Genomic DNA, 18,994 nt, shown 5'->3' with positions numbered 1-18,994 from the left:
TAAGGACAGATGTTGAGAGTGAAGGGTTTTTTTCAGCATTGCCTGTAGAGTTGACTTAGCTAGTAGGGGATAATGTTTTTGTTAATCTTGAGCCAAACCAGGGCTTGGAGAAACTTCAGGCCAGTGGGGTCCCAAGGATGCCTCCACGAATAAAGCAAAGTATTGGCTGTCTCGCTGCTAAGCCCTTGGGAATAAATCTGAGCCTCCCGTAAAGACATTAATCCCAAGGGAAGATCCCAGAGCTTTCATGCTTTTGTCTCAAAAAGCCACAATGTACAGGTCAAGGAAAGAGGAGACCATGTAGTGCCTTCATTTATTGCTGCTTCCTTCCCCCCCACACACACACATACACACACAGGAAGTTTTAGTAAAAATAACACGTTTGAGAGGGCAGAGGAGGAGGCTGATGACAATGGGAGCTTCTCTTGCATGTGCAGTAACTCATCACCAATGGGGCCCCAAGAGCTTGCTACTTTGGATTTCTGCGTAGCTTAGGGTAGCTGCGCATTCTTGACCAGATCATCTGTGACAAGCCATAGCTCTGTGAAGCCCAACTCAGCCTCTGTGAATTGGGGCTGGAAGGAGCCAGTATTGGCTCAGTGGGCAGGGAAGAGCGAGCCACACATGGAATCACTCACTCACATGTTTACTTTAGAACAATGGTGCCCCCACCCCCAGTGAGTCAGGGTTTATTGCTGGAGAGCAGTATCCAACTGAGTTAGAAATGGGGATAAAGAGCCCTGTGTGGCTCGTATTGACTTAGAAAATCACACATTAACATTATCTATGTTTCATTATATTTGCTTTTCTTTTCTTAAGTATTTCCCAATTACATTCTGCTCTGGTTCAGCCACACTTGGAAGTGTTGGGGACCACTGGCCATATGTTTGATGCCTCTTCCTTAACAGAGAGCGTGACCCGGGCCTACATTTTTCATAATTTTTTAAAATTAAAATTCAGTGCAAATGCTTTTCACATTCTGCAGACCAGACATCAAGTTATGCATGCTTTAAGTAACTAGATGAAGGGGGTGCTGGGTGAATAGACAAATACTAATGATGATTGCTGGTATTTACATGGCACCTTGAGAGTTTGACAAATATTGTGTATCCATTGTCTAATTTAGATAGATGCTGGATCCATGGCTCATGGGATGATAGAGGGATGTTGGGTTCATTGAATTGGATGTGCGGGTGGATAACTACTGAACATGCAGTTCAAGACAGTGAAACAGTGGATGAGTAAATGAATGAGAGCAAAAACCTTTGTGAAGGACCACCGTGGGCCAAGTACAGAGCCAAAGACAGTCCATTCCCAATCTCAAGAAGCTTATATTCTGATAAGGGAGACACATAAATCAGGGATGTCTGTCATTTAAGGACAGCATCCATGAGAAAAAAAAAGGAGCTAATTATAGATTTAATTAATCTTAGTTTGAGCTTGCCTTCTCCCTTTTAATTCTTTTTTCTTTAAACCAAAAACCAGTCTTCCTAAAAACTCTACTGCTATATGGTGTGTGTGTGTGTGTGTGTGTGCGTGCATGTGTGCGTGTGCATGTGTGTGTGTGTGTGTGTAACAAACAGAGAGACAGTGAAATTCAGATTGGGAACCTGGCTATTCCAAGCCCCCTCTCTTGTGTCACTATGACTTAATTAAAAGAAAATACCCATCTTCAGCGTGCGCAACCAGAGGTTTGCTTTTGAAGCAGCTGTTGAACCAGTTAAAATACTTGGGAGTTAGAGCTGAGCATTTAGTCCAATGTCAAGCGGCCAGGCCAAATTTCATTGGCTGGATTTTTTATTCGATAAGGTAGACTTGAAAGCAGCAGGCAATTTAATTAGCCGTAATTCTTCTGGGCAAGACATTACTTTGATGAATTTCAGAGCAATGTTTATGGCTCCTAATTAACCATGTTAGTCATTTGATTGAATAATCACTTTGGAAATGTTTCTACAATCTGATTAGAGTCTGACCCACTCTCAGAGTCATAAATTAACTGATCACACTTTAGAATAACAAGACTAGTTATTTCATGGCAGATAAACTCTCCTTCAGTCTATTTTTCAGTCTTCTCTGGGCTGGTTCAAAGGTCTGAGTTTAGGGAGAGAATACTTGTTACTCAGATGAACTCCAGTTCCAAAGACAGATCTCCATCCACCTCATGGGAGAAGGGCAGACTTCGGAGAGGAAGGTTTTTGGTGATGGTGCATCAGGCCACTACCCATAGAGCAAGGACCATCTTTTGCCTAAGAACTATCCTTAGTTCTTAGCATAGTACCCACCATATAGTAGGTTCTATTAAGATGCTTGTTGACTGATAGCCTGATGTAAAGGAGGCTGCTTTTCCACTGGTTCATGGCCCATCCTTTTGGCAAACACACATCCCCCAGGTCTGGGTGACCTGGAATGTGAGAGAGAGATCCTAATGGAGGATATCCCAGACCCAGTGCTCTGTGAGATTCTTTGGCATATCTATGACCATGGCTCTTTCCATTGTTGAAACTGGGGATGCATTGCTGAAGTTTCTCCAAGAAAATAGAAAAGACAGGGTGTACTCAAACAGTGCCCTGAACCTGTGAGAGGCATTTAGTAAGGCCGCCCTCTATACCAGGCACTGGGAGGAGCTGATTTCCCCTGTCTCACTGAGCTACATGGCATCTGTCCAGGTTAAACACACTCACACACATACTCACACTCACATACTCATACACATACTCACACACACATTTATCCTTTTGTGCCACAGATCTCAGACTTCTGGTCTTCTTGACATTTGCCCACCTCTTTTCAGATAAGACTGGTTCTCAAATGGTTCTTCTTGGTGGGGTCTAGTATCTCAGATATCTTCTGAAGCTTCTTTTACCTTCATCTCCTTCTGACTCACATGCCAGCTTAACCTCAGTTGGCCCCCTGACCATCCCAGGGACAACTACCTCAATAGGAAGGATGGCAGGGCTGACATGTCCCTCATTCTAACCTCACTTCCTCATCCCCCCAATCTGGTCCCTTCTCATCTGAATGGATGCAGTAGCCTTCTTCTTGAACTCCCAGCATCATCCTTTTCCCTGTTCATTCATTCTCCACCCAATTGCCAAAATACTCTTTCTAAAATTTAAGTCTGGCCATGTCACATCTTGACTGAAGGATTTTCAGTGGCTTCCTAATTCCTCTGAGATCCAATACAAACTCTTCACACTGGGATTTAAAGTCCTTTACAATAAACCTTCAGCCTACCTTTCCAGACTTATTACTTACTACTCCATCACTCTGTACATTCTGGGGAAGATGACTCATTCACTGTTTCTCAGACACAGCATTTCTCCCCACCTCTGTGTCTTTTCAGAGGATTTCTCCCCATGCTTGGAATGTACTCCTTCCTCATCCCTGTCTCTAAGAATCCCTGGTTTCCTTGAAGGCTGAACTCAAGTGCCACCTGCTCCTGGCAACCTTTACAGAAATGCCCTGTGGTTAGCACAAGTTCCCTCCTGAGATCCTATTGTATGTCTGTAGGAACCCTCCATCCACCAGTAAATAGCCTTTGGGGTCCTGAGGGCAGACACCCGCATGTTTTGTCCTAGTAACCAGCAAATCTGTTAAACTGGGTGGAGTGCACAGATTTCTCCTTTCTCCTCTGGGAGGGTGAGGTCTTTGTCCTCTCAGATAGTGAGAGACATTTTCTGCATCCTTCTTACACTGGACAAGAGAAGTGGGCAGCTGTTTTAGCTTCACTCCAGCTGGGTGGCGATTGGTATAATTATTTTTGTGGCGTTGTGTTAAAAGGAGTAGAATGAAGCCATTGCAGGCCAGCAGAGACGACAAAGTCATTCATGCTGCTAGGCACAAGAGGGGGCCTCTTGGGCTTGCCAGAGGAACTCGCTGAGATCATCACCATCCAGCCTTTGGGAGATCACTGACCTCAGCTCTTTGGGGACTCAAAAGAGTCAAATCCCCTGGAATTCTGTTGTGCCAGGAATGCCAGGGAGCTGAGAAGGGATGTCATCACCCTGGTGCCATGAGAGATGCAGCCACAAGGTCACCAGACCTGGGCACAAGCAGCTCCTTCTGAAGGTTCCATTTATTTATTGATCACCTTATATAAGAAGGGTGAGGCTCAGCTTTCCATTGGTATGGCTGACTCCTTTTTGTGGCCACTAAGCAAAGGATTTTGAGAATTTTTAATTTGCATGTTTGTTATCTCTCTTTGAAGAATCTATATTATCAATTTGTGAGACTGAAAATAGGGAGACAAAGGCTTCAGACTGTGTGGAAAAATATGCAGTCCTATCCTGAAATGGGAATAAATTGTATTAAATGGGTCACATTCTTGAAGAAGAAAGAACAGCGAGTGCAGGGAGACTTGACATCAGAGCCAGGATGAGAGGACAATTCTGCCTTCTACATTGACTTGCTTTTTGACCTTGAGGAAGCCATTTACCCAACTCCATGTCTGTCATTTACAGAGTGGATGCCATTCTGCATTGGTAGAGAGACTTTATTCATTGGGAGTCCCATTTCCCTATGAAATTGCAGGTTGTTCAGTCTGTGCTTTTTTAATATTATTGTGAACACACATCAATGGAGTAAAACTGAACAGAGGATTTTAAAAACCAGATAGAGATATGTGGGAACCAACCAGTCAGTTGAAATAAATTCTCTTAACAAGAGCCTGATTGCTAATGGATATTTGGCTCCTATTAAAAAGTACAAATTCATCTCTATTGACCTGGAGAGAAAACATGTGGCTTATTGAGAGTGGTGCAGGGCAGCTCCTTTGGAAATGAATAAATTTTCGTGTTTTCATAGCAATGTTTACATTTTGCTTTCTTTGATTATTAAAAGAGTTGTCAGTGAGGTAGAGGGTAGAATTATTTCAACAAGATTTCCTTGTACTTAACTGAGGAGTTCATATGATAAGTGAGTAAACGTTTTTGTGATCCCTGGGAGGGGGGTGTCTCTAAGACCATCGCATTCAAACTCCGTGTTACAGATGAGGAATGTGAAATTCGCAAAGGGTTAGTGACTTGTCCAAAGTCACACAAAGAGTGACTGTCAGCAGGGACCAGACATTCCCAGCTGCCAGTCTAATGTTCTTTCCATGAACTGCGCTGAAAAGAAAGGCAATCGTTTAATATGTTGATGTGGAATTTTATTTTCTAAATATTCTTGAACATAGGTAACTAATACATGCTTTCTGAATGAATCAAGATGTGGAGCCGTTTCATTCTGACCGCAGCAGATGCCTGTCATGATGGTGGACATGTGGTAACTCAGCTCATGGGCCATAGGAAGGCTTTACTTAGCCACATGTCAAAGACAGTGCAGTATATTCATAGAGGAAACCAGTTAAAGGGATTTCCAGTGATTAAATTGACATCAGGAAGTCTAACTGCTGCCTTGTTGCTCGGTTGTCCTTCCTATCATCTTGTTTGGGTTGGAAATTCCATGAGAGGATGATGCTCATCTAGAGGAGAAGATGGTGCGAGGAGTGGGGAGGGCCGGTTTTCCTCTTGGCTTCACCACTTACGACTTACTTACGTTTCTCTTTCCTCACCTAGGAAGTGAGGAACCCAGACAAGATTATGACCAAAGTTCTCTCTAGTTTTCATTCCTACAAGAACTGTAAAATGAAGTGGCTTGACTCCAATCAGTAAACATTTATTAGGCACCTACTGCACCCAGCTCTGCTGTGTCTTTGGGATGGGGGTCTGCCCAGATGGTTGGGTGCTGATCCTCACTTTCCTCTTGTGCAATAAGGAGCCACTATCGTGCCATAAAGTGACTTTCCAGCCACCATCATTACAGCTGTGTAGTTGTGAGAATTGCCCGGTAGCATGGCAGCTTTTTGATGAATATTTGATGTTCCACATCTCTTGTAGAAGCTCCACATCCCTCCGCGCCAAGGTACTCCCCATGCCTTGGGTGTATCTGTGACGATCAGGATGGATGGAGAGAGAATCAATCATGGTGCTCACTGTTGCTCCTCCACTTACAGTGGTGATGCCAAGCCGGTGCCTGCTGCCCTTCCAGACACCCTCTGACTAACGTTATGTTCCCTTTCAGAAGTGCCTAGCTGCCACTCCATTTACATGCGGCAAGAGGGCTTCCTGGTGCACCCCAACAGAACAGAGGGTGAGTCTCTCATTCTCTGATTCCACCCCCAGCCCCCAGGAGATCAAAGAGCATTTCCTCCATTCTCAAGGAATGGAATGAGGGGACCTCACCCACGGTCCTGTTTTACAATAAATGCCATTCTCAGCTGGAGGCCGGGAAAGTTAAATGGGCATTTTTAGTTCTGACTCTGGTCACAGGGCTGGTGTGAGACCACCGGGATGTTTGGTCTTTGGCCCTGCCAGCATCCACATCCTTTGAAGGCCTGATGAGTGAGTGGTGAGCACACCTGACCCTCTGCCCATCAGGATCTCCTTTTAAGGAATCTTCCCTGGCAACTCCCAGCCATTGCTTTCCCTCAAGACAGCCACTGGATTGACATATACTCGTTTCCTCCGTTCTCCCCTCCCCTCCCCTTCCCTCCCCTTCCCTCCCCTCCTCTATCTCCTCCCCATCATTCCCTTTGCTGTCTTCCTCTTTTTTTTTCTTCTTCTCCCTCTTCTTTTTTTCTCTCTCCCTCCCTCTCTCCTTCCCTCCTCTCTTTCTCTTCTCTCTTTTTCCTGAATTTTCTGCCTAATGTGGCCAAAAGAGCACTAAACTTGAAGCCAGAAGCCCTGAGTTCAAATCATGGCCCTGACACTCACTGCCTTTGTGACCTTGGGCAGGTTGCTTCACATCCTCATCTGCAAAACAAGAGGGAATGAATTAGATGATCTCAGTGCCCCTGGTCCTTATTAAATTCTCCCTGTGACACTACTGGGGAAGATACTCCCCCTGGGTGTCTGGAATTCCCATAGGGATCTCATCTGCAGAGGGAGTGAGGAAAGTGCCTTGCTGCCTATCCAAGGGAGGCAGAGAGGGTGAGCGCTGCCCAGGGAGTCAGGCCCAAGTTCTCATCCAGGTTTTACCACTTACTGACCGGATCACCCTGGGCTGGTTCCTGAATGACCCTGATCCTCAGTTTCTGCATTTGACAAATGGGGTGATGGGCTCTGTGACCTTCAAAGTCTTGGCCAACTCTGAACCTATGATCCCAGATGGACCAGGCTCTCCCAGGGCTGGGCTTTCTAGGGACCTTTCCCTTAGGCACTGGGGTCACCCCTGGAGAGAGTCACTTTCTTGTAAGCTTGGCCCCAGGTTTCTCAGGCAGATTCTAGGCTTCGCATTAATTGTATGCATGAGATGAGATAATACATGTGAAGTGACTGATAACCCTTAAAGCCCGTGTGAGCTAGTTGTGAGTATTCATTAATTTGTTACTGTTGAGTCCCGAGCATAGGTTCTCAATAAGTACTTGCAGATAGATTAAATGAATTAATAGCATCCCCGGGGGAGATGGTCGTTTTGAGGCAGTGGCAGCAAACCCCATGGAGGCCCGGCCCTGCCCAACCTGTTCATATTACAGGTGAGACCAGCCTCTTGGGCATGGAGAGCCAGAGCTGTGATGAGTTTGACAGCCTCCATTCAAGGCCCGTCTCCAGGATCTCCTGTGACAACATGGTGGGCCTGGCTTTGCCATGAAGGCCCTTCGTGCCCGAACCGTTCACCAATATCCTTTTTCTCCTGCAGGTTGCATGTTTGAAAAGGGCCCCAGGCAGTTTTACGATGACACCTGTGTGGTCCCAGAGAAGTTTGATGGTATGTTATTTTTTATCCTGTTGGCTTCCCAAGAAAGGGTACGGGGACAATAGCAATCTAGTAGTCAATACACATATTCAAGGCCCGTTGGGTGTCCAGTGCTGTTTGAAGCTGCTGGGGATGCAGAAACAAAAATGTGAGACCCTCTACCCATGAGGGGCTTACATTCTAGTGGGGGAAGCAGTTATAAGGCCAACTGGGGGCAGGGCACAGTGGATAGGACCCTGGACCTAGGGTCAGAAAGAGCTGAGTTCAAATCTGGCCTTGAATACTTACTAGCTGAGTGACTCTGGGCAAGACTTCACCCTGTTTGCCTCAGTTTCCTCAACTTTAAAATGGAGATAATCATAGTACCTACTTCATAGAGCTGTTGTGAAACATTCTGCAAACTTTAAAGGCAAATACGAATACTAGCTGTGATTGTATAAGCATTACAAAACACAATATGCCACAGAAAGGCTGCCATGTGGGGAAGAAGGCATCAGCAGCTAGTAGGATAAGGGCAGGCAAATTCCAAATATAATCTTTGACCTGTCCCCACCCATCACTCATCTCCAAGTCTTCCAACAATTCTCTCCCACAAGCCCCTAGTTGGAAGGCCTGGTCTCTCTGATTAGCCCATGGGTCCATGCCTGGATCTGTGACAGGAAATGAAAGATCTTGCTGGCCTGTTGTGGCAGGTGGGGGAGCAGTGGACAGGAGGGAACCTGGTGGTTCTATCCAACTTGTTATTTGAGATTTATTGGAAGCTGATCTCATAATTAATGAGGTCAAGCTGAAAAGCATGCTCCTCTGGTGTTAATGGGCCTGAAGAATCCTCCCAGGCTCTTGCTGGTCCCTGAAAAGATGAGTTGGAACTCACAAGGAGACTCACTTTTCCGGGGCTTACAGAGCCCGGGGAAGTGTGATCTGCTTGCATGGCTCCAAGTGGCGATGGGCAGCCATTCTTTCCCAGGGATCCCAGGTGCCAGACTGATGGGCCACCATGGCCTTGCCAGCAGTCAGCATCTCTGAGCAAGCTGAGGGCAGGGGGACTGCTTCTCTGGAGCACTTCTGTGTTTTTCCTTGATTGGCAAACAACAGGAGGCAAGCAGGGGCCGTCCGGATTAGCTGATTGAGGCAGCTTCAAGAGGCGGGGCTGTGATGAGTTGGGGCAGCGAGTACTTTCTATTACTGTTAATTTGTTTTTATAAATAGCCCAATGTATGTCCCAGGAGCTTGCTGCTATCTGCTCTGTCCTTCCTTTCCCAGGCCAGGTCTGGATTCACCCATGCTTTCTCCTCCTGCCCTCCTTCTTCCTCTTTTTCAGTCATTTCCTTCAGGGGGGTCACATAAACTTAATGAACACACATTGTGAATAGCGTGAAGATTTGGGGATCACAGGCTTTGGAATGTATCATGACAAGTTTGGTGATGAAAATACAGCATTTTTTTAATGGGAGATGTCATTTGCCACCTGTTGAGAAAATGGTCACTGAAACAGAAGGGGAGAAATGGAAAATAATCTCCTGTGTATGGTGATTCATGATGTCATCGAGGGACTTTCATGCCCGCAGGACTTGCGTCTTGTGTGTCATGTGACTTGACTCAGGTCATGCTCCTGGTCAAATTTACCTCCTGAGCATCTGCATAAAAAGTCCCTTCGACATCTCCCGTCTTCTGTTAGTGAAGAATGCCCAGATGGCATCCTGGATGACACCAAACGTGTCACATCTCTCCTTCCTCCCTTCTCCTTCCCTCTTCCCCCCCTCTCCCTCTCTCCTCTCCTCTGCACTCTTTCTCTGTTTCTCTTTCTCTCCTCTCCTCTCCTCCCTCCTCCTGCCCACCCACTTGCAGTGAGGCTGTCAGACAGGTGTGGGCTAGGGGCAGCTCTTGGCAGAGCATCAACCAAGATACCAGCATGAGACACAGAACCAGGAGGCAGCATGAATGTGTGAGGACACGCACACACATGCATGCACACACATGCATGCACACACACATATACACACATGTGCATACACACATGTCATTCCAAATCAGACTCAGGGACCCTTGGAGTAGGAGAGGTGACTCAGTCTAGTCTGCGTCAAAACCAGCCTCTCCCTGATGTGCTCTGTGAGTTGTCATCTCTCTTTCCATGGGGGAATCCTGAGACAGCGTGGTCTGCTTCTTGATGGCTTTTGGTGACAGGTAGAGGGAGGTTTTCTCCCTTAAATCAATCGTAAATTTGCTTCTTTGTGCCTTCCATATGTGATCCTATATCTGGCATCAGAGGCCAAGCAGAACAAGTCTAGCTTCTCTTCAGCATTTCAGCTCTTTAGATAATGGAGGATCACAGTCAGACATCCTTCATCTTCTCTTCTTTAGACTAAACGTTCCCAGTTCCTCAGAACTAGTCTCTGTGAGGCACAGCCTGGAGGTCCTTCCTAACTGCTGCTTGCCTTCCTTTCCAAGTTCTCTGGTTGATAATGTCCTTCTGAAATGTGCTTTCCAACCTGAAGAGACCTGGGGGCAAGGGATGGACCTGCCAGACATTGGCAGGAATGGCCAGTTCCCTTGTTTTGAATTCTAGACCTCTCTTATGCTCCTCTCTAGCTCTTTTTGGCTGTCTACATTGTCCTCTTGGCTCATGGGGCCTGAAGTCCTGGACACATTCACTCTGTAGACCAGAGTTTCTTGACCTAAGGGCTAGCTACTTGGAAAAACAAACATACAAACATATGCATATATTATCTATGCATACGTACACATAAACGTGTGTATTTACACATACACACATACCCAGAGTTTAGATTCAGAGTTTTGTCCAATGTACCATAAATGACCAGCGCAGCGTCAGACACAAGCATTTAATGGATGCTTATTGATTTACTGAGTGGCTAATTGAGCCTGGTAGGGGGAGGTGGTGGTGGTTAGATGGGTGGGGAGGGATTCTCCAAGGCAAAGGTCTGCCAGCGTTCGTTTGGCTGCACAAAGGATTGTGTCTGTAGACCTGGCTGGCTAAGGTTGGAGCTGTTTGTCACCACATTGGGGGTGGTGGTGAAATTCTGAGTCTGGACAAGCTACCAAACTGTTGACCCAATCAAAGAAGGGTTTGCAATCTTTTAAGCCAGTGCTTTACCTAGTGTTTGGCACATACCTAGTAGACAATTAATAAATGCTTAGTGAATAATTGACTGACTGATTAATCTGCTCTGGTAGAGAGATGCCACGCTGGTGACACCATGAATCCCTGGAGCAGTGAAGTATGATACTAGAAAGGAGTTCCTCTCTTCCCTTAGTGTCCTAGAGCCCACCCTGCTCAGGACATCTGTCCTGATGCCTGGTCGGTGATAGTAATGAGCAGAACATCCCCACTAATGCTTCTCCAGTGCTCGGAGCCCCCATTCATTCCCACTGGCCAATCCTGCACTAGTCAGATGCCCACAAGCAATGGTAGGGCCATTTTCCTCCTTCCTGATTCTTGCTTAATGAGGCTTGTTTTTGTTCAATCTCAGGAGATATCAAGCAAGAGCCGGGCATGTACCGTGAGGGCCCCACCTACCAACGGCGGGGTTCACTGCAGCTGTGGCAGTTCTTGGTGGCACTCCTTGATGACCCCTCAAACTCCCATTTCATCGCTTGGACTGGCCGTGGCATGGAGTTTAAACTGATTGAGCCTGAAGAGGTGAGTTTGGGAAACCTCCAGTGAATAAGGGGAGAAGGCATCAATAGGCTTTATTGAAGGCAGTGATCAAGGCTTTTTGTTGGGTGTTTTTTTCCCCCAGTGCTTGTGGGGAAACAGTCCTATGATGGCAAAGACCCAAATGAATGTCACAGATTTCTTTACGTGAACATGATGGATGGTCACTGTGCTAGGTGAGCGATACAGAGAGTAAGACAGCCCAGCTCCTCCAGAGGTTTACATTTGGAGAAGATAGCATAGAAGACAGGATAATTAGCAAAGTTGAGTCCCAGGGAGGCTGAGTTGGTCCCTAGGATATTCAGCTGCCATTTTCTTTCTAGCCGCAATGGATTTGGGTTGCTTTATGCCCAAAGCAAGAGGCTCAAAATGGGAAGGGGTAGAGGAGGGGAGACAAGCACAGAGGTAGAAGCTTGTGGTCCATCTTCCTCCACCAGGTCTGGGAGGCAGATGTTGGCAGGGTGTTGGCCCTTGTCTACAGAACAGGAAGCAGCAGATGCCAGAGCCAAGAATGGGCCACAGAAGCTTCCTTTCTGGCTTTCTGTTGATGCCAGACTTCTCTCGCTCCTCACCTGGGCTCTGAGTGTTTGTGTCCTGACTGGCTGAACGTCGGCCCCCTGGCAGGCCTTAGCATGGGGAAAGTAGGAAAATCAGATGAGGCAGAGGGCAGGCTGCTACTCGCTCACCCTTTGGTGAGGCCACCCATTTTTAACTCAAGCCTTTTGCTTAACAAATCACGTAGAAGCCAAGTCACACAAATCAATTCTTAGTCTGCCTGACCAGGCTAGAAATAAACCATTCCATCTAAAGTAACAGGTACCAGCTTCACATTTTTTCTTTCTTTGTGAAGAAGGATATGGCCAAGACTGGGCACAGGCCTCACTGGGGCAGCCAGAGACTTGGAAAGTCTAAAGCCAAAGCTTTCTGCCACGGGCAAGACCAAGGCTACTTGCTACACTGCAGACGACTGGATTTCTCTTTCTTCACATAAGTGTTTCCAGGGATTCTTTTAGGACTGGGCAGATATCTGAGAGTGGGGAATTTTGTTTTCATATCTATATTCTGGGACCTGCATTGATTTGTCAGTCCCTCAGATCTATTTTTGGTGTGGTTCAGAAAAGGTTAGTGAACTACAGGTTGGCTCGCAGGAGTGAGAATGCAAAGCATAAACTTTGAGAGCTGGCAGGAAGGGAGGGAGGGAGGAAGGATGGACCTCAGGGGCCATCTAGTCCTTGCCTTACATGAAGGAATCCTCAGTGATATGTCCAATGACAAGTGCTCCTCCTAAGGCCTCGTGGCCAGGACCCCATCCCCTCTCCTCGCAGCCACCTCCACCTTGAGCCAGCACTAACGCTCTTGGGAAAGTGTCTTGCCATCAGGCTTGTTTGCTTTCTGCCACATCTGCCCAAGATCAGGTTCAGTTGCTCCTGTGTGGCATAGCCCATCCATCACCAGAGACAGCTCTCGTGGTCCCCAAGTCCTTTTTCTCACACACACCCAGGTCCATTAACCAGGTGCTGCTGAGTCATGGACTCTGGTCCCTTCACCACTTGATGCTCTGCAGTTCATCTGTGTCCTTCTCAAAACAAGGTGTCCAGATCCCAGGACAGGACTCCAGCTGTGGCTTGCCTGGGGCAGAGGGCAGTGGGACTATTGTATCTCTGTGCCTGGAAGCCCTATGGGCCTTACCTAATATAGTTACTGTTGGGGCTACCATGGCAACATACTGACTCATTTTAAGCTTACAGACCACTAAGTAAGCCATTATTAATCACTTACTGTGTGCTAAGTGTTGTTTTGAGCAGATGACCCAAAGCTGTGGGGAGGGGCAGGTATTTCAGAGAGACCGGGGACAATAGAATTGGGCATGATGGAGAGAAAGAATTCAGAAAAGGAGAACTGACTAAGTAGAAAGAACGGAGGCACCAAAGCTCTGAGCAAGGGGTGTTAAAGGGGATGTGGGTGTGATGGCTCTCTGTGTACACGCATGGAGATGTTTGTCCAATGTATATTATGTTGTTGCTTTATTACACTGACTCCACATTATTTTGAAAAGTAATCCATAATGTCTCATCTGCTTTTTTTAAGGACATCATAATTCGTCTGAGGGAAAAATTCATCAAAAGATTTTACAAATAAAAACGTGTGTGTTTGTACATATGCATAGTTAGAGTTATAAATAATGTGTGTTGTTCAGAAGTTTAGTCATGTCCAACTCTTTGTGACCCTGTTTGGGGTTTTATTGGCAAAGTAGTTTGCCATTTCCTTCTCCAGCTCCTTTTACAGATGAGGAAACTGAGGCAAGCAGTCAAATGAACAGCCTGTGGTCACAAAACTATTAAGTGTCTGAGCTCAGATTTGAAATCCCGCCTTCCTGACTCCAGGTCTTGTGCTCTATGCACTGTGTCCCGTAGCTGTTCAGGTGTAGAGATATGTGTGTGTGTGTGTGTGTGTGTGTGTGCGCGTATGTGTGTGGAGAGAGAGAGCTGTGTCTGTACTTACTAAATATGATAAAAGGATAAATGCTAATGTCTCATTTGTGTTCCCTGTATTAGTGCATTTATTATTAGAATGTACATTCTGGTGTCCAGTTATCTAGGAAAGTCACATGTAGAACACCAGTTTCTGTATTAGGGTCTGACAGACGGAACATGAGCATTTGGTGTGGTCTCACATTTCCCAAGTGAAGATATATGGCCCAAATCTCACCAAAGCAATTCATGGATGTGAACTGTGACCCTTGTGGTTCTTGGTGGTGGTGGTTCCATGTTCCTTGAGAAGCAAAGGTGTTGGATGCTGAGAAGGAAGCAATAGAGACCAGAGAGGGACCAGTGTGATTTGGGTGAACTCTGAGATGAACCGCAGGAAAACATTTTGTAAGGAAGTCTGGAAATCCCATAAAGAAGAACCATTTCTATTTCGAGTCATGCTAGAAGCAGTTGTTGGCTTTTCAGGACCCGTTGGTTTCTAGGGGCAGCAAAGCCCAGCCCTGATGAGTCGAGCAGATGTCATGTGAACTTTGTACAGTCTTAGTAGAGTCTTTCTTCAGGCTGATTCAGAAGGCTTCCCTTTAGATTACCCAAGGATTCAGAGGGAGATCCTCAAGTTGCCTACCAGGCACGTGAGCCAGCACTTCTGGCAGGGTCTGAGGCAGCAGAGGCCTGGAAAATGAGAGTTTTCCATGCTCCAGCTATTTGGTGTTTGAGGCCCTGCAGACCACCCTCTATAATCTGGGGTGCCAGGACCAGAGTACTTTGACTTGAAGGGGTGTTAGAGGTCTCCCAGCCCTGTTCCTTCATTGGACAGAAAAAGGCTCTGAGGAGTCCAGGGGCTTTCCAAGGACTGAGCAGTAAACAGTGGCAGAGTTTAGATTCAGAGTTCTGTGAACATCCAGTCCTCTTTAAACTGCTCCACAGAGAGACAGCTCCAACATTATGCCAGTGTATATGGCCAGCAAGAGAAGCCAGGTGGTTAATGGTTGTGAAGGCATCAGCCAGCACTCCTGGGCCCAGTTGGACTGTCTGTATTCATGGACGTTGTCCACCAGCCTTTAGTGTGGAGAGGAACCCCATCCTTAGGATAGTTAGCCATGATGTCTTCCAATTGAGAATAGTCAGCATGGATTGGTGACAGGTGACCGTGACCCCAAGAGCTCACGTCAGGGCTTCATAGGACAAGGATGCTACCAGAATCCCAAAACATCTCCACAGACGCGGGAGACTGGAAATGTAGCAGAGTAGAAAGAACTTGGCACAACATCTGTCTGATGTGATACTGAACAAGTGGGTTCCCTTCCCTGGACCTCCGTGTCCTCGTCTGCACAGTGAGCAGTCTTCCAGCTCCAGGTACAGGATGCTTTGGCTTTTCTGAGCCTCACTTTCCTCCTGTGTAAATAGAGGAATTTGGGTGGCCCCTGATGTCCTTTCCCAATCTAGACCACACCCTCTTTTGACCTGTGAGAAAATTCACGAAGTGTGGGTCTTGTTAAAGTCAGTAGTTAGTGAATTAGATTAGACCTGAATCCAGGTCTTGTTTTGACTAGACCCATCCTGTCTGCTCCTCCCTGGCATCTCTAGATGGGTCATCTGCAGCATAGAGAATCATTTACTCAGAGCATCATGCTCATTTTGCAAGTGAGGAAGCCATCTCAAAGAGCCAGAATGACTTCCACCTGGGAGATGGGAATGAACACTTATTAAGCACCTACTATGTGCTGGGCCCTGGGCTAAGCATCTCATTTGCAGCAGCACCAGCTGCTGATGGTCCCAGGTCTCCAAACAGAGGCTGCCTAAGGACATGGCTTGGGGAAATGACCTCTGACGTCCAGCCCTGAGATTCTGGGAGCCTAGACCAGCAATGGGCTGTGTGGCTACTGTCCAAAAACCAGCAGGCTGCGTTTAGAGGCTCATGCCCTATTTGGCTGCAGTGATGAAGGTTCTGACCCGGGCAGCTAGAGGCAGCGAGGTATGAACTGGATACACACCAGGAAGACCTGGATTCAAGTCCAGCTCAAACACTTCCTACTGATGTGGTCTCAGGCAGATCATTTAGCCTCTGTCTGCCTCAATTTCTTCAATTGTAAGATGGGGATAATGATAGTACTGACCTCCCAGGGTTGTTGTGAGAATCCAGTAACATATTAGGCCGATGCCTGGCATACTAAATTGTTCAGTTGTGGCTGACTCTTTGTGATCCCATATGGAGTTTTCTTAGCAAAGATACTGGATGATTGTCATTTCCTTCTCCAGTGGATTAAGGCAAACAGAAGTTAAGTGACTTGCCCAGGGTCACAAACTAGTGAGTGTTTCAGGCCAGATATGAATTCAGGTCTTCCTGATTCCAGGTCCAGCGCTTTCTCTATTCAGAGCCACCTAGCTCACTGCAAGCACATAGTAGGTAATTAATAATTGCTTGTTTCCATTGCCTTAACCCTTCCCCAACAGCTGTTAGAGATGGGATACCAAGTCATGGGGAGATTTGCAGTTTATATTGGGGGGCAGGCCCCTTACTAATGAAATGGCAGAACCTCTATTGTCCAATCACCTTCCATTCCACAGGAGTAAAAGGACTAGGTGCTCACTGGGCCCCAGAGTGTCCCAGTGGCCCTCGGACTTTGTCCATTAGCTTTGCTGCTGAACTCCACCAGGACTGGACAGGGGGTGACTTGCTTTCATTGGAGGTGGGCAAGCCCATGCTAGATGACCCTTGGTCAGGGATGTCAGAGGGCAGTATAGTCTGGGCTAGATTTGTGGGACATTTTTCTAGCTCAGAGATTTTGTGATTCTTAGTTTTTAATGCCAAATGCTTGCTAAGATAAAGCTTATCCCTGAAGAGAATCCATTCTGCCAGCTGCCTCAGTTTCCCTATCTGTAAAGTGAGGGCTAGGCCTAGCTGCTCTTTCTGGATGCTGCCACCTCTTCCTCGATAGTCCTCCAGCTGCAGAAATACACAGGAGAGTGGTCAGCCCCACAGATGAGACAGCCTGCTTCTCTTCCTTCCGTGTCAGCCAGCCAGAGCTCCCCTAAGGCAATGTTCTTCTCCAGGAGAATGAGGCCCTTTGTCTCCCATGCTTGTCTGGTCCTTTTTCACTCTTAGGTTTCTGTTTCCCCATTGCACCATCTTCACTGATTAGAAACCTGCCTGTCCTTTGGGCCCAACTCACATCCCTCTCATGGCCTTCACCACTTGGCCAGCTCCTGGGGTACACTCCTTGGCCATGCATCTATTTTGTCCACCTTAGGTCAAAGCTGCATGAGGTCAAAGGCCATGCCATAGACCTCCTGCTTCTCTCCACTTCTCCAAGTTCCTGTTTACAGTGGGCTTCAGGATTGTTTGAGGAATGCTGGCAATCTGGAGGGAAGGATTGGAGCACAGCACCTCGGGGGAACTCCAAGTCATCTTTGTCAATACAAGGCATATGGTCACAGAGAAGTGTAGACAACCCATCCATTCTGTCACCCTTTGGCTTGAGGCAGGCATGGGTCCATGTTGGTACCTTACCACACCAGAGATTGGTGCATATTTTTGGTGACGTGTGATATGGCTGATAACCTTCAGCTCTGTCCAGTTAGCAAGGCAGTGGGTGTCTAGAGTGGACTGACTTCTTTGTGGAACACAAACCACGCTGTCAGACAGTCTCCACGTCCATTGCAGCTCTGCCATTTACTGGCCCTGTGATGTTGGCCTCCCTCTTCCTCACCTTTCTCATCTGTGAAATGGGGCAGTGATACCTGCCGTGCCTACCTTAAAGGAGTTTTGAAAGGATAAAATGATCTCATCAAAGAAGTATTATCCTTTCTGCATTTGACCCCAGAAGGAAGGATAAACATTTCACAGACACATGTTTAGGCTTAATGTCTGGAAAATGTAAAAATGAAATCAGAAACTTCCTGACAATGAGAGCTGCCTGCTCCAAGAGGGAGTGGATATCCTTCTTTGAGGGGCACGTTAAGGACAGGCCAGATGGTGACTTATTGGGCATTCTACAGAGGGGATTCGCATTCAGCTCAGAGTTGGACAAAGTGCCCTGAGCTCCCTCTATCTTGGAAGTTCTCAGCCTGTATCTCTTCTTGCCCACCCCCTCCCACTCACTCACCCACCTCCTATATTACATCTATCTGTGCCCATGTGCCTGCCTTGCCCTCCAGCAGAATGCAGGCTCCATGAGGTCAAAATGGCCTTTTCATGTCCTTGTTGCCCCAGTGTTGAACCCAGAACTGTGTGTGGAAGTCACTTAATACATGTCATTAAATTGAAATGAATGTTTTACTTTAGCACATAATGCAGAATATACACACATGCATGTACACCCCCCCAAAACATGTGTATGCACATACACGTGTGTGCACACATACAAATGCATGCATGTACACACACCCGCTCACAGACACTCGCCCACACACGCATGCATGCTCCCTTATTTCCCTGAGTCTGATCATGGGGACTGCTGTAGCTGCTTCATCTCAGGGCAGTTATCTGCGGAAGATGCCAGATGGTAGGGCCTGCAGGACCGTACACTGCCTGGCATCCCCGGCCCCCAGGTTGGGTCTTTGCTCTTTGGAAATGGGCTTTCCTTGTCTCCCTCAGGGGCTGCCCCAGTCTGGGGGCTGGCTTTTCTAAAAGAGTCATTGAAGACAGTATGTTATTCCAAATGGCGATTTCACTTCAAAGAGAGATTGATATTTCCTTTTTTCGCTTCCACACCCAGCTCGCCCATGACAACATGTTAGCTGCTGACAGTATTAACATGCACTGGGGGCCCATGATGGAGGGTGGGTGGGCAACATTTTATTTAGGGGGGAAATGGCTGCAGATCACCCTCATCTCTGATTCTCTCTTGCTGAGAAAGTAAGTCTTTCCGAAACAGAAGACCTTGTTTTAAAAATGTTTTTCCCCCTGACATTATGGTGGGCTTCCTACCGGGACATTCCACCTGGAAATAGAATCTCCTTGCTACATCATAGCCATGTCTGTTGAGGAAAATTACAGTTTTGTGCATCCCAAACCCCACTGTTTCTTATCTAAGAAAACAGTTTTTAAAAATCATTGGAAAGTGTGCAAGCAGTAACAGGGAGAGAAACAGAT

At 46.9% G+C, this 18,994-nt stretch overlaps 1 protein-coding gene across 5 annotated transcripts in view; it reads left to right on the top strand.

Moving 5' to 3' along the window:
• ETV1 (ETS variant transcription factor 1) overlaps positions 1 to 18,994 on the top strand; it is an 87,493-nt gene that overhangs the window by 62,236 nt on the left and 6,263 nt on the right. For all 5 annotated transcript variants that reach the window (XM_072650803.1, XM_072650801.1, XM_072650802.1 and 2 more), the window contains 3 exons: positions 6,061 to 6,129; positions 7,678 to 7,746; positions 11,226 to 11,395. In XM_072650803.1, coding sequence (XP_072506904.1) covers positions 6,061 to 6,129; positions 7,678 to 7,746; positions 11,226 to 11,395 — 308 coding nt within the window. The remainder of the gene's footprint in view (positions 1 to 6,060; positions 6,130 to 7,677; positions 7,747 to 11,225; positions 11,396 to 18,994) is intronic.

This window comes from Notamacropus eugenii, chromosome 3 (genome assembly GCF_028372415.1).
Source record: "Notamacropus eugenii isolate mMacEug1 chromosome 3, mMacEug1.pri_v2, whole genome shotgun sequence".
NCBI classification, from domain to species: domain Eukaryota; kingdom Metazoa; phylum Chordata; class Mammalia; order Diprotodontia; family Macropodidae; genus Notamacropus; species Notamacropus eugenii.
Note: the sequence above shows the minus strand (reverse complement) of the source record. Positions and strands in the feature narration are given on the sequence as shown.